The 15,827-nt window shown below is 42.2% G+C and overlaps 1 protein-coding gene across 2 annotated transcripts in view; it reads right to left on the bottom strand.

Moving 5' to 3' along the window:
• Positions 1 to 355: 355 nt before the first annotated feature.
• RNF10 (ring finger protein 10) overlaps positions 356 to 15,827 on the bottom strand; it is a 31,148-nt gene continuing 15,676 nt past the window's right edge. Inside the window, exons 5-17 of one of the 2 annotated variants that reach the window (XM_019950306.3) lie at positions 14,856 to 15,040; positions 14,640 to 14,776; positions 11,835 to 11,995; positions 10,386 to 10,511; positions 9,796 to 10,072; positions 9,448 to 9,581; positions 8,328 to 8,445; positions 7,988 to 8,089; positions 6,820 to 6,975; positions 3,938 to 4,038; positions 1,502 to 1,559; positions 1,246 to 1,404; positions 356 to 644 (exon numbers count right to left, since the gene is read on the bottom strand). In XM_019950306.3, the coding sequence (XP_019805865.1) occupies positions 568 to 644; positions 1,246 to 1,404; positions 1,502 to 1,559; positions 3,938 to 4,038; positions 6,820 to 6,975; positions 7,988 to 8,089; positions 8,328 to 8,445; positions 9,448 to 9,581; positions 9,796 to 10,072; positions 10,386 to 10,511; positions 11,835 to 11,995; positions 14,640 to 14,776; positions 14,856 to 15,040 (1,791 nt within the window). In that variant the 3' untranslated portion in view covers positions 356 to 567. The remainder of the gene's footprint in view (positions 645 to 1,245; positions 1,405 to 1,501; positions 1,560 to 3,937; positions 4,039 to 6,819; positions 6,976 to 7,987; positions 8,090 to 8,327; positions 8,446 to 9,447; positions 9,582 to 9,795; positions 10,073 to 10,385; positions 10,512 to 11,834; positions 11,996 to 14,639; positions 14,777 to 14,855; positions 15,041 to 15,827) is intronic. The other variant, XM_019950308.3, reaches the window with a different exon arrangement.

Below are 15,827 nucleotides of genomic sequence, written 5' to 3'. Positions count from 1 at the left end.
GCAAAACCCTCCATCACACATGCCAGTGCAACCTGGGTCTGACACCACAGCGTGGTTATTTGTCAGAAGAAAAACTGCAATTTAAGCTGGGTGTCCTAAATCCATATTATTCCCATCCCTCTGTTTCTTAAAGATAACAAGAGGAGAACTGAACAGATAGAAAAGATTCAACTATTAGGTGTGCTGAAAGCATGGTGCCCTGACACAAGATGTCACAGCAGAGCAATGCTGTAACACTAACACTGATGTGGGCTGCTCCAAGGGACTCAAACTTAGTTCAGGTTGAGAAAAACTAACTACACACGGGTCAAAAAGACTAACCTGGCAACAAACTAAAAACCGTGGCAGGAAGAGATCTCTTGTGAGTGTCAATACTTTATTTTGGTGTGAAGACAGGAAGCTGGAAAATACACTGTATTTAAAATTTTCTTGGTTCCCCCTCACATTGTGGAAACCCCCTCCCCCCAGAGCTAATCTGTTCAAACTCAAATACTTAAAAATTACAGCAGCAAAACAAAAGCGCAGAAAAAAGAAAACCAGATGGAGAAGGTAGCCAGGCCAGTAGTGTCACTTGGTGTGGACGACTGAGGTGCTGAACAGGAGCTTCTGTTTCTGTTTTTTTCTTTTCTTTCCTCCTTTCTCTTCTAAACAGAAAACAGAAACAGCTTAGCTTAGAATGCCATCGCCTTGCCCCTGGCCAGTTTTCATTAATGATAGTCGCAGGCAGCTAGGAGTGCAGGGTCTGGAATTAGACCTGGATTCAAATACCAGTCCTTGCACACTCTGGTGTTTGTCTTCAGGTACATCACTTACGTCCCCAGCCCAGCTCCTCGTCTGTAATGTGAATTATACCCATTTAATATGGTATTGGGAGAATAAAATTAGCACAACGCCAGGCACACAGGAAGCACGCATAAATGCCAGTGTTGTTCTTATCTAGTTCATGAACACCACAGAGCGGGGGTGTGCTTCAAGCCTGACCTTCTTCATCTATTAGCCACCCTCCACCACTGTGTCTTAGAAGGTTAAAAAAAAAAAAAAGGTCCTCAGAATTTCACACCAAGGCCTCAAAAGAACTAATCTGGGGTGCAAAAAGGTGCTAACGTACCAAATGGAATGTTAGTTGACACTAGAACGTGAGCCCTGAGGCTCAGAGAGAAAAATGCAACTGATTAGTGATGTCTGCCACTGGATCCAGGAGAGAATGACAGCCCTGAGCTGAGCACCCCACTTCTGTGCCTTTACCAGAGAGGGGATCTGAAGTAGCTGGCGTGTCCAGTTTCATGAAGGCTGCTTCAATAGCTTGGCTGAAGGAATTCTGGAAACTGGGCACAGGAACACGGTCTGAGTTATCACTCTCCCCATCGCTGTCCACAGGGGCAGGAGGACCTAAGCTGTTTTCACCTAAAAAACACCAGTGTTAAAATTGTAGAAACAACACTAGAGCCTTTTACCTTCTGAAAGGGGCCAAATTTCCCCTTTACCAGAGGGCTGTTCTCACCTTTCTTTGGAGCAGTTTTGGGCCACACATCTGCTTTTGCTTTTCCAATTCTCAGCATCTGCCAAAGTGGGAAAGGGGAGGAAAGAATTTAAGTAACTGACGCCATTTCTTCTCCAGACTCCTACCTTGACACCGACTGGTACGGGAGACAAAGAACCAACTACCCCTCTGGGAAAAAGATTTTCTAGATACTTCTCTCCTTAACACTGTTTTGGTCATGTCCTCTATATCCTGACCAATGGAACTGGCAATGAAACTCACAAGGTGGGAAACCAGTTGTTCCTTAGCAAACAGGTAAAGCATATTGCAAAGAAGGCACAAGAGATTCATACTCAGATTCTGAAGCTGGGAATCCTGACTGTGTCATTGCCTGCTTCTGACAAATTTTCCTACTCTTCTGGAGACTCCTAAAAACATCAACCTCTTAGAATAAGGAGTGTACAGGACCTTCCAATTTTAAAACAAACCACCTGGCTATCAAACCTCAGTTACTTAAGGCCACAAAAATCAATTTAACTTTATCTCGAAACTGCTCCCACAGCCCTCGTTACCTTGTGGTCTTTGCTTTTCCAATAGTTCCTTAACTATTAACTTTTAGATCCAGCCATAAACCATATTCCTGCAAGTACAGTAAAATCAGAACAACAATTCCTCTTGCCCCTGAGTGAGGAAATTTTTCATCCCACTTGGCCAAGACCAGCTTTGTAAGTGCTGAGGGCCACTATGCATCCCAGCTGCCACACATACCATGCCACTCAAAGCAGGGTGAATTTTACCAAAAGACAACCCCAAGAAGATACAAGTAGGAATGCCTGTCCTAAATGTTTACCAAAGTGGGGCTTGCATGTTGTGCAAGATGAGTTCAACTGGCAGATGCTGATTTCACTGATACAAGGCCACACTTTGATGATCTGCTCCCTTGGTCCCTGGGAGTCTGAGGTCCAATAGTACGACATCTGAATCATCTTACTCTTCCAAGGTCATTAAAATATATCACCTACATTTTAATCTTGACAAAAATGTTTAAATGTTTAACCTGAGTCCACTCATAAAGAAACAATCAGAAAAATCTCAACTATAGGATAATCTATAGAACAACTGGTCTGGATGCTTCAAAAATATCCATGTCACAGGTAAAAAACAAAAAAACAGAAGCCAGAGGAACCGTTATGGATCAAAGGACACTAAAGAGACTTGAAAACCTAAATGCAATGAATAGTCTTTGATTAAATCTGACTGAAAACAATATAGGACACTGAAACAAATGGGAAAATAAAAATATGTGGCATCTTAGATAGTATTAAATCAGCTGTCTTTGATGTGATAATGGTAATTGTAGTTATACAGGAGAATGTCATTTTGGGGGCATGTATCTCCCAAGTATTTAGTTGTCAAGTGTCATTCATGAGGTCTGTAACTTACTTTCAACATAGCAAAAAAAAAGAGAGAGAAAAGCAAGCAAATATAGCAAAATAGTAACAACTGGTAAATCTGGGTGAAAGGTATGAATGTTCATTATACTATTCTTTCAACTCTTTAAGTTTGAAGTTTTTCAAACTATAAAGTTGAAAAAAGCAATGGCAGTAAAACCTAGCTAAAAAAACAACTTAGGCATTGACCTAACTCCTAGGAGCCACTTGCTTATAACCTCTGAAACCTAGTAGTTCATTCTCAGGATTGCTCTCAATTATTTCATCCTCCTTGACTTCAAAGACTCTCCTCACCAAAGTTCAATTCCTGCTTATTCCTCAGCACAAACTGCCGTTTGTACGTGAGAAATACCCAGATCAACTAACTGCTCTAAAGAACTGTTAAGCTAACGATTCCAAACTAGCCCCAAAGAAGTGAACACTAACCTCCTACAAGGCTGCTTGTCAAGCTGTCTGTCCATCTTCCTCAGTTATCTGAATACAGGAATGCTGAGTGTTTTGCTTGTTTTAAAGATTAATACTGATCTGACATCAAATCTCACTAGCCTAGTGTTGCCTCCAACCCAACTCCTCAAGAAAGCTGATTTGGCTACTTACAGGATAATCAAGACAACTTTCCCTTTCCCAAAGTGAAGAAGAATGGTTTATTGTATGTAACAGATACCACTGAATCAGAGGTCCTAGAACCAGGGACCAGTTAAAATTGACTAACATATCCCCAGCCCCTAGAACAGTGCTCAGTATAAAAGTATCTATTGATGTGTTAAATAATTAAAACCCCTGATTCTTCCTCAACTACTCTTAGCCACTTTCCTTGGTAAGTCTATGGTAATATCTGAGACTAACTCCATGACCTTCCATCTTTAAAAAGCCTTCCATGGTTATTAGAGTCAGTGCAACATTAGCCTGTAAGTCTCCCCATCTCCAACAGAGGGATTTCCAGAAAGAACAAGCATCAGAGTTCATGTTAAATACCCTTGGGCTGCTTCACAAGCAACAGGTTTACCTGGGCAAAGGAAGGGAAGGGAGAGTCTTCTTCCAGACTCCCAACGCAGAATGAAGAACTGCCCTGACTGGCCGTGGGTGACAGAGGGGTCAGCAGGAAGTCTGAAACGGAACCAGAGACCTGATTATACAAGTCAAGTTCCAAAAAGTTAGTGTCCTGTTAATAAGAAAGAAGAAACAAACCCAGAATCGGGTCTGGATAATTACCAACCCTGCCTCAGAAAGCTAACTGTGATCCACTTTCAACTCTGCCATATGCTTATAAAACCAAGAACATGGCCTATTGTTCACAGGAGTGATCACCATAGAGAGAGAAAAGTTTAATGGTTACAATAACACTAGAAGGCATAGCAAAATCTATTCCCACGGTAAGAAAAATCCTCTCCACATCAGCCGGTTCTCAAGGCCTAGGTATCGGACTGTCAGAGAATGGTTTTATATGGATGAAAAAGCTCCAAGAAAAGATATAAAATGTAATCATGTCAGCCTTTATGTTCCCGCCAAAAGAAGTCTATGACCTGGGAATATTCAGTTAGAATCCAAAACACATACAGCAGCAAAATCCAGCAAGATGCAAGCTTTTCCCTGATACTCCCTAGGGAAATTAGTCTTTTCCATCCTTTCTGACCTAGGGTTGAACATTTCCCACAGATCAGTCTACCCACTGCCCTGATCACTGCTGGGAGGGAGAGGCCTATTCACTCTCCCAGCAGCAGGCCCTGCCACAGTCAGCCAGGGCTCTGTGGTACTTTTATTCCTAGGACCATCCAACTGCTCTTGCCTGAATACATTAAAGCCCAAATAACTTCAGAAAAGCTAGTATGTGAAAACGCAATCTTTTTATCACAGATGATGTAGTCAGTGTTTTGCCATGTTCCTTTAGTAGCTTTAGTAGTTCCTTTAGTAGCTCTCTTCTCATTATGAAAAGCATAAGTGTTGTGCAGCCCTCAAGACCCAGATTCTAGTCCCAGTCCCTGCCACTAACCAAGTCCCTGCCTTGGTCTCAGGTTCCTAAATCTGCCAAGTGATGGGCATATGATCACAAGGGTCACCAAGAGTTTTAAATATTCTGATCTTGGACTTTTCATTGAAAATGCCTGACAAAAATAAATTTTAAGTATCAGAAACTATCTGCCAGGAGGATGAAGATCAGAAAAGACAGCTCTCTGAAATTATAGTAACTCCTTTTAACTGTTTAATTTCATGACACATTAACACATTCTATATATAAGGAAAAACATTTTTAAAAGGCTGAAGGCCTATACCCTGAGAAAACCATAATTCAAAGAGAGTCATGTACTACAATGTTCACTGCAGCACTATTTACAGTAGCCAGGACATGGAAGCAACCTAAGTGTCCATCGACAGATGAATGATAAAGATGTGGCACATATATACAATGCAATATTACTCAGCCATAAAAAGAAACGAAATTGAGTTATTTGTAGTGAGGTGGATGGACCTAGAGTCTGTCATACAGAGTGAAGTCAGTCAGAAAAACAAATACCGTATGCTAACACATACATATGGAATCTAAATAATAAAATGGTTCTGATGAACCTAGGGGCAGGAGAGAAATAAAGACGCAGATGTAGAGAATGGACTTGAGGACACGGGGAGGGGGAAGGGTAAGCTGGGACAAAGTGAGAGAGTGGCATGGACACATATACACTACCAAATGTAAAACAGCTAGTGGGGGGGCTTCCCTGGTGGCGCAGTGGTTGAGAATCTGCCTGCCAATGCAGGGGACACGGGTTCGAACCCTGGTCTGGGAAGATCCCACATGCCGCAGAGCAACTAGGCCCGTGAGCCACAACTACTGAGCCTGCGCGTCTGGAGCCTGTGCTCCACAACAAGAGAGGCCGCGATAGTGAGAGGCCCCTGCACCGCAATGAAGAGTGGCCCCCGCTCGCCGCAACTAGAGAAAGCCCTTGCACAGAAACGAAGACCCAACACAGCCAAAAATAATTAATTAATTAATTTAAAAAAACAAACAAAAAAAAACAGCTAGTGGGAAGCAGCTGCATAGCACAGGAGATCAGCTCGGTGCTTTGTGACCAACTAGAGGGGTGAGATAGGGAGGGTAGGAGGGAGATGCAAGAGGGAGGGGATATGGGGATATATGTATGCATATAGCTGATTCACTTTGTTATATAGCAGAGACTAACACAACATTGTAAAGCAATTATACGCAAATAAAGATGCTAAAAAAAAAGGCTGAAGGCCTCTCAATCCTGCCCTCACTCCTTAGAGTGGAACACTGTTACCGGTCTGGAACACAATCATCCCAGTATTTTTCTATACATTAGACATATAAACCCATACTGAAATGCTTTGTTTTGTGTGGCTTTTTTAACCCAAAAATGGTGTCATGTTTTGTCTTGTTCTACAACTTCCTTTTATCTTAAAGGTCTATCCATTAGTTCAGGAAGAGAGCTATTTCCTTTTTCAGTAGGTGTAAAGAATTTCATAGTAAAAATGCTGTAATTTAGCCATTTCCCTACCAGTATACTTTAGGCTGTTTTCTCTCCCTATCATAAATAAGACAACATAAATAAAGATGTTCACAGAAACAGGGGGAGTATCTTTAAGGTAGAAACTAGAAATAAAACAGCTGGGTTGTGGAGAAGAATCTAGGTTTAACCATCCTGCTATATGAGCTGCCTGAGGTTTTTAGAAGCTAAGTCGGTACAGCCAATGGAAAAGTGAATCAAATAGTAGCAATTTGATGGATCTCAGGAATCTATTAACTACCCAAGTAAGGTTAGTCCCGTAAAGACCCCCACCATGCCGAGATCACAGTTGTAAATTCAGACACTAGGGCTTTGCTTAAGGTCTGTGGCTGGTGGTCAACTTGATTCTTTAAATCCCAACTCTATTTACCTGCTTGGGAACCTGGACTTCTGCTAAGAGAAGAAAGGGAGAGAGCCCCATGGCCCTCGGTGCTGGTAGGACCCAAAGCAGAATCAGAGGAGCAGGTATAGGAATTGAAGGCAGGAAACTGCTGTAGATTCTCTAAGGGAATGTGGACTTCTGGGTCTGCAAAGCAAAGACGAGAATGGTAGGCCCATGTACAGAATCCCTCAAATCTTTTCCAACAGTTGTGGACAGTCAATATGAATCCCCCAGGGATCTGAATGATGGAGACAGAGCTTTAAAACCCAAATTTATAGTAACTGTCACTTTATAATATGCCTTTGTTTTAGTATAAAAGCCTTGCTCTAACTCTTCTTGGTTGAAGCTAGGTGATAAACCTGGGGGTTAATTATAATATTCTGTATACTTGTGTTTGAATATTTCCATAATAAAAAATTAAAACAAAAAAGCCTTTGTTCCTGAAACATCACTTTTCTCAACTATTCAGGACTTGTGCTTTAAACAGCTACACAACACTGGTATGCCAGCTATACACTTATCCCAGTTGAAGAAGTAAAATTTATGTTTACCATACCACATGGAGTCAAAATAGTTAAGTCCTTTCCCTAGCCAAGGACTCAATTCCTTGTTTTCAGGAGGTTAACTAGACCCTCATGTCACACAGTCCTTGGTTCAGTGAAGCTTATGTTTAAGAACCAGATCAAAAGATTCTACTTACTGGTATTAAGGAGCTCAAATCTAACTTCCTGCATGTATTTCCTAGTTTGTCAATAGGTCTCTACTATTTCAAACTCTCCTGGTAGACTTGCTATGTATAGATGTCTCCAGAGTCAAAGGTGAGGCCAACAATGTATCCAGAGAGCACAGGGCCAGTTATCCCCAACATGCAGCAGATCTCCAATTCCCTTCCCCCACCCACCCAGGGTTTTTTCACCCACTATGCCAAGGATGAACTTACTATGTGCTATGCACTTTGACCAACATCAACTCGTTAATTCTCATGTAAGCCTACAAGTAAGGAGGTACTCTCACAACTCACATTTAAGAGCTGAAGAAAGCAAGTGGCAGACCTGACATACGACCTAAACAGTCTGGCCCCTGGGCCCAGGCACGGGATCTCTGTACAGTGATGCACAGTTGTGCTCATCACTGAGATGAGAGTTCTTGAACTTACACTTGCCCTGCTTCTTGTTCTCCTCCATCTCAATCCGGCGCTCTCGGCGACGTTCCTCCCGGGCCTTCTTCTGGCGCTGCCGCTTCCTCTTCTCAATATCATCTGCGGGTTGGTGAGGTTGTGAGGAGACAAATGCAGGACAACCTGGCCATTAACTCCTCCCACTTGGCTAGTAGCTAAGGGCACACGAGTGGGCCCAGCTGGATTGGATGAACGGATGGAGCGTATCAGGAGGTTCTGAGACTCATGACAAAAGCTCCTTACTTCCTCTTGTGGGTTTCTAGTCACAAGAATCCCTAAACTCCACTAAAAAGGGAAGCAAAGTAGGGGGCATTCTCACCTGAGAATATCTCTAGGGTTTCCTTAGAGACCAGAGGAGGCTGCAGAGCCAGTTCACAGATGCTGAACTCGCAGGTGAGCGGCAAGTGAGAGAGGTATCTATGACGCTGTCGCACATCCTACAAGGGAAAAGGGACCGATGCTCAACTAAGACCAGGCCTAACTCTAAGAGCAGAGGTTCCCACCCCAGGTATCAGGCAGTACACCACACCCTCTCAGATGGCAATGGGGCTCAAAGAGTTAGTGCTCAAGTTATCAGCTTTTGAAAAGCTGAACAGAAATTGTCAATTAACCTACCGTAAGGTAGAATAAGCAACCAAAAGCAGTTTTTTGGTTTGTGCTGCAAATGAATGAATTGAGGCTGGTAATGAATGATCTAAAGCTGATCAGCTGTTTCAGCTTTTCTGGGGGTCCACAACAAACGGGAGAATAAGGAAGGTAAGAGTTATTTACTGGGAAAAAAATCTGGGAACCACTGACTGAATTAATGATAACTGAGAAGGCAGATAAAGCAGGTTTCCCTACTGAGCAAAGCTTGGCCTAAAATAATAAAAAATGAAGGTCATTAATTTAATTTTCTTTTAATTCTTTTTCTGCATGTTTGATGGAAAGTTCACAGTACTTAAAAAATCTCTAAATTTAAGGCTTTTAACAAATTTGTGATCAATACAACTGTAACTCTCAAAGAGCAAATATTCACATATGTAAATTATCAGACACTAATTCACAGGTAGCTGCTAAACCAAAAATTCATAACGAGCTTGTGTAAGCTACCTTAAAGCCTCCAAGGACTTTGTTTTCTTGCCATTTTCTCCCAAGCAATAAGGAGAAACAAAAACAAACTCATCTCTGAAAGTAGGAGACATCTCTATTCCCAAACCACAATAAATGAACCTGTGATACAGGGAGCAGTGGTGAGTGACCTAACAGAACCCCGGCACAGTGGGGGAGGGTCATTTAACTTTTTAAAAATTCACAGGCACCATCACTAACAAAAAGACTTAAAACCTTTCAAGACTAAAGGCCTTGAAAGTTTGTGAACTTGGTTCAGCTAGGCCCACCACAAAGAGACTAGGTTAATGCCGCTTCCTGCCCCTCCACCTCGCAAGGCAGGCCCTTACCTCAGACATGGAATACCCAGCGATCTCCACCACCGTGGCTGAGATCTTCTCAGGGCTCTGTTCCAGGCTGCCATACTCCCGCACGAGGCAGCGCACATTCACGGGGTGCAGGAACATGTGCTGCCCATCCTCCGCTGAAGACAAGTGGCTCTATCACACAATACTCTTGGCCAGTCCTCAAGTCAGGCCCTCCTTATCCCAGGCCCAACTCTCCCTCCCCAAGCTGAAAGGCACAACAGACCCCATCTGCCCAGGAGCTAGCGGCAATACCTCCCTCTGCTCAGAGAGCCAGATCACGTCTCTGAATCATTAAGCAGCAACCCAGCCCTCCTCCTCAGGGACACTCACCTTGGTAAAAGTAGTAACAAGGAGAGCTGCTCAGGTGTGTGATGCTTGGCTTGGTGACGGGTTCCTGCTGGCTGGACTCGGTACAAATGGTCCCCTCTCCAAGATTGTCTTCTGCTAACTCCAAGTCCTCACAGGCCTCTGACAACCCCTCAGGCTCTGGTTCAGAAACTGCTTCCTCTTCCTCTACCAGAGGGAGAGCAAGAGGACGAGGAGGAGAGCCAAGAGAACAAACTTCTGTGGTCTCTTCATCAAAAGCAGACAGATACTCCAGCATGCCCTGTTGGGACAAACTGCAGGTCACAGAAAGAACATGTGGCAAAGGCAGGCACAGGAACCAAGCTCTCTTGAGGTTTACCTTAGCTGTCACATTCACTGATTTAACATCACTGGGGAAAGAACACACATAGAAAAAGCACATTGGAAAAATTTTAAAATAAATAAATTAATTAATTAATTAATTTAAAAGCACATAGGAAATACTCATAGTTCCCTCTTACCCCAAAAAAGTTCAAACCTCACAACAGGGCCTAACAGCTGAAGAGCAGCACCTGAGGAATGGCAGCCATTTAGTCTGTAACTGGGACACTAACCTTCCTGGGTTGAAAAACGGACTCCTTCGCCAAGGGAGCCATCAGCACCAGTTGTTCCAGAGCAGCCACGACACCAGCGACCTCCCCGCTGCTTTCAGCCAATCCTGACAGAGCCTCTTCCCGAGTCTAGAGCACCAGAGAGAAAACCAGAAACATACTTAGTGTGAAGGGCCAAATCTTACAATGGCCTTTCTCAACAGGAGCAAAAGTTAACAGGCAAAAAGGAAGAGTCTAAGTACTTAGAATTCTCAATCTTTAAGGGAAGCAGGAAGCAAAAACACCTAGTACTCAAATGGGATGGTACTCTGCTTAGCATCTCTGACAAAGATAACGACAACACTACAAAAAAGCTTCCTGAACAGAAATCCCAGGACACAGGACTAGTCTTCTAGTTTTTACGAGCGAAGCTTTGAGAGAGCCCCAGTGCAGGAGACAAAGAGTCTGGGCAACCCCCACCTCAACCCGGATAGCTCTACTTCTAGGCAGCTTTTCTTCTCCCTGAAATGCATTTGAACAAATGCTCCGCACTACAGAAAGAAATTTAGAAGTATTGGGTTGGCCAAAAAGTTCGTTCGGGTTTTTCGTAAGCCATTACAAAAACCCAAATGAACTTTTTGGCCAACCCAATGAATACACAGAACGCTGCCCAAAGAGGACTTATGAGTTAGAGAGAGAGAAATTCAAATACCAGCTTCACCTCTTATTAGTTATATGTCCTCACGTAAATTATCTAACCCATGATTCCATCTCCTCATCCATGAAAGGGGATACTTGTTCTATCACACCAGGTTATGGAGGTTAAGTGAGAAAAAAATAACACAGCCCCTTTCATGGGGGCTTTCATTGTTCTAATATAGATCAATGATTCTCAAAATGTGATCTGGGGATGAGCAGCATCAGAACCACCCTGGAATTTGTGATAATGCAAATTATTAAGCTTACTGAGCCTAGACCTACTGAATCAGTCTCTCAGGGTGGAACACAACAACCAGTGATTCTGATGCTTGTTCAAGTTTAAGAATCTCTATTGTAGACGATACAGGACATAAGGGATTCTATATTTGGATAATTCTTGCTGCTCCAAAATCCTCAGCAGGCATTGCTAGAGCCCGCTGGAGAGGCCATAGTAATTTCTCCACAATGTCCCTCAAATAAAACATCTCCAAAAATAAATCCAAATGTTTTCCTAAAGAACAAAAAAACCTACCTTGCTTAATTAAGAACACAGCTAATCTAGAAACTCAAGGGTCTCAGTTATAAGATCACCTTGACTTGTTCCTTTCAGCTCCAGAGAGCAGTTTAAAAATCCCTAGGTCAACCCCTTCCCCTCCTATCACCAAAGCCCAAAGCAAACCTACTTTTTTAGCCATTCCCCGCTTGTAATCTTAAATGTGGGGCTGAAGTAACTAATCCCCACCACCCCATCCCATTTCCAGTGCATCATCTCACCTTGAGCTCCTGGATAGCTGCCTCAATAAAGCAGGACTCGGGAGTGTGCTTCTCCTCTGCCAGCTGCTGCTCTAGTGCTGCTTTCTCTTCCTGAACCACCCGGTGCAGCACCTGCTCCTTCGAGGCCAGCAGCAATTTGGAGTACTGGCTGTGCTGTTCATCTACAAGAAAGCCAACAAGATGACAGAAATGCGGGACTTCCCTGGTGGCGCAGTGGTTAAGAATCCACCTGCCAATGCAGGGGACACGGGTTCTATCCCTGCTCCAGGAAGATCCCACATGCCACGGAGCAACTAAGCCCTTGCACCACAACTATTGAAGCCTGTACACTCTAGGGCCCCTGTGACACAACTACTGAGCTCGAGTGCTGCAACTACTGAAGCCCGCGAGCCTAGAGCCCGTGCTCTGCAATGAGAAGCCACCGCAATGAGAAGCCCGCGCACCGCAACGAAGAGTAGCCCCCACTCGCTGCAACTAGAGAAAGCCCGCACGCAGCAACAAAGACCCAACGCAGCCAAAAAAAAGCTCACGGCTGTGTGACTAAATAGGAACTTTCATACACAGCTTTTTTCCTAAAGTGAAAACGGACTGATTTAGCATGTTTTCCTTAAAAAATTTTAGCAATGACCTTAATATAAGGTTTGTAACTCTGACCCCATAACACAAGAAAGCTATCCTAAGAAAACCAAAGATGTAGTCAAAAAATTAATGCTCAGAACTCCCTGGCGGTCCAGTGGTTAGGACTCCACACTTTCACTGCTGAGGGTCTGAGTTCAATCCCTGACTGGGGAACTAAGATCCCACAAGCAGTGAGTTGCAGCCAAAAAGAAACCAAAAAACTGAAAAAACAATGTTCATTAATTATAGCATTATCTTTAGTATTAGAAAAGCTGCAACCAACTAGTAAGTCCAATAAAGGAAGTTAATGATATGATGGTATATTCATTAAAGAGAATTCTGCAGACATTAAAAATGCTTTTCTAAGAAGGAGGAATTTAGTGACACAGAGAAATAGCCACATTACATGGGGAAAGAAAAGATGCCAAAGAAGAAAACAATCCCAATCTCACAAAAACATACACGCATAGAAGAAAACTGTACAATTAACATTTGGGGGGTACCTCTGGATAAAAGGATCATGGATGATTTATTTCCTTTATTTCCCTCCCCCAGATTTTGTGGACTTTAAAATGTAATACACAGATCTATCTCATTTTTACCTTCTGTATCATGTTCGACAGCATGATATACTCTAATGAAAGTTTCTTGTGGAACATTTAGGTTATTGCCAATTTCTATTACACTGTAACAAAAATATCCTTATACATGCTCCTTGGTACAAATGACTTCTTTATGATATTTAAGTATAAATGCTGAATCAAAGGTTGTGCATATTTTAAATACTACCAAATCCACCCCGCCCACACACAAAAGGCTGTATCGATTTAAACTCCTATGAAGAACAAGAGTACCTAATTCCCCACCCCTGCCAAAACCCAGTACGGGCATGCCTCAGAGATATGCCTGTTTGGTTCCACTGCAATAAAGTGAGCATCACAATCAAGTGGATCACAAATTTTTTGGTTTTCCAGTGCATATAAAAGTTTTGTTTACACTATTCTGTAGTCTATTAAGTGTGCAATAGCACTATGTCTAAACGATGTAGATATCTTAATTTAAAAAATACTTCATTGCTAAAAAATGCTAACCATCATCTGACAACAGCAGGGTTGCCACAAACCTCCAATCTGTTAAAAAAAACAACTCAGTATCTGTGGAGCACAAAACGAGGTATGCCTGTATTTGCCTCATCGTGTGCGTGCGTGAGAGTGACTATGACAGGCATTTTGATTTGCATAACTCTAGGCAAAGTTAAACCTCTGTGGATACTTGGAGTTATTCAGATATCTTTTTCCTGGAAATGCTTTGCCAGATGCTTAGCCTATTCTACTAGACTGTTCATCTAATTTATAGAACACCTGTATGTTCTGGACATTAATCTGTATTTTAAATGTGTAAACCTTCCCCTAAGTTTATTTATCACCTGTTGACTCCGAGGAGTCTTGCTGGATTTTATTCTTATAAAATCAAATTCATCAATCTTTTTCTTTTATAGCATCTATGGTTTCAGCCTGGTTCAAAATTCCATCCAGGTAAAAAACCTGAGGATTTATAAAGATATTTTCCTGTATTTTCTTTTAAAAGTTTTGGATTTCGTTACATTTAATTCTTCAATCCATCAGAAATTGATATTTATGAATGGTATGAGATAGAGATCTAATTTCATTTTATTTTTTCCATAAGAGTCAACTGTTTCAATACTGTTTATTGAAAAATCTCTTTTGCCCAGAAACTGAAATGCCACTTTAATTCAATGCTCATTTCCATGTGGAATACAGAGAATACAACCTCTTGCACTTCCCCCACTGTAAGCACTGCCCACACTCTAGATCCGAACTGCCTGGCCACCAGTCTGTCTCTTCTATTAGACACCGAGTTCCTTGATGACAGGTGCCAAGACTGGCTGACTGGGGAATCCCCAAAACCTGGGCACAGAGCCAGACACTATTCAACAAAGCTTTATATGTACTTTAATTTTTCATTTTACAACTGAACCAAATTGAAACCAAGAATGAAACCACTTTCTGCAAACTCCACCCCAACCTACTGGAACACTATGACTAATTTGGAAATGCCAGAAATGGCTTGCTGAAAGGCTAAATCTCTGACAGTAAAAAGATATATTCAAGGAACCTTAAAGGGTATACACCCAACATTATCTGCCCCCAAATTAACCGAACTTACCTCCAAGATGAATAGGATGTTCTACATTCATCCATTTGGATTTGGGCAAGGCCACCAACACCCCTTTCTGCCTCTTCATCAGCTGCATTGTAATGGTATCACCAACAACATACTGATGTGATTCTGTGGCAACAACACTGTAACATGGACATTTATATGTAGCAGGGCAAGGAGTTAGCAGACTGGGATCTAATCTAGTAAATATCTCCGTCTTACCTCTTGAGATCCTTCTTATGCACAGAACTGTAACAGATGGGACATTTACTCCAGGTCTTCTCGCTCAATGAAAGATAGTGCAGGATGCATGCCCAGCAGAAGATGTGTCCACAACGGGTTATCTTGGCTGCAGTAGGTGGATATAGGCATATTGGGCAAGATGGCACTTCATGGCTACAAATGCGCTGAAACAAAATGCCACAAGTTAAACTACTTTCAGAAATGACTACGGATTACCAAAGTTAAAGCCTCTCCTCTTCCATCCCCATCCCTATACAGCTCTAACAACACATCTTCACAAAACTGTTCAACAGTGCAGGTATATGTACAATAGCGCTTCAAGCAAATCATAAAGGAAACAGTAATAATAGTTCAATATACTAAAACAACTGTACAACAGGTATTTTGGGGGTTCTACATCAAAGGGAAAAAATGACAGAAATCAATATATGATCCCATTTACAAAAAAAGATTTATATGTACGCATACATAAAGGCACAAAAAGGTTCTAGAAGTAATGTACCGGTAATTTCCAAAAGAGGAGTCAATGAGACTTCCACTTTATACTGTACGTCTCTACTTTTTTTTTTAAACCAATGCATATAAAACCTAAGTTTCATAGACCTTCTATGTCATTTTCAGATGATTCTATGAATTTTCACAGTAATGGGAGTCCAGGCTTTGGGTCCATCATTTTGAAACTACATCATATAACCTAGGAGTGACAAGGGGATACCCAGAGCCCATAACAGAGAAGAGAAAACAAACACAGCAGTAGCTTGGACAGAAGTACAGCTGTGTAGCTCATTTCACCTGTCACAAGGCCAAGGCCTAATCTGATACTGATTACTACAAATGGCTACCAATGAAGCAGTGTCCATGTAATGAGTCCATCCTGGGTCAGGAGGGTAACCAGAGTTCTCATATTCCTCTGATTACTTCTTCCCAGAAGAGAAGAGGTAGTAGACAGGA

The sequence above is a fragment of the Tursiops truncatus genome, chromosome 13 (assembly GCF_011762595.2).
Source record: "Tursiops truncatus isolate mTurTru1 chromosome 13, mTurTru1.mat.Y, whole genome shotgun sequence".
Classification (NCBI taxonomy): domain Eukaryota; kingdom Metazoa; phylum Chordata; class Mammalia; order Artiodactyla; family Delphinidae; genus Tursiops; species Tursiops truncatus.
The sequence above is the reverse complement of the archived record's forward strand: the minus strand, read 5'-3'. Positions and strand labels throughout refer to the sequence as shown.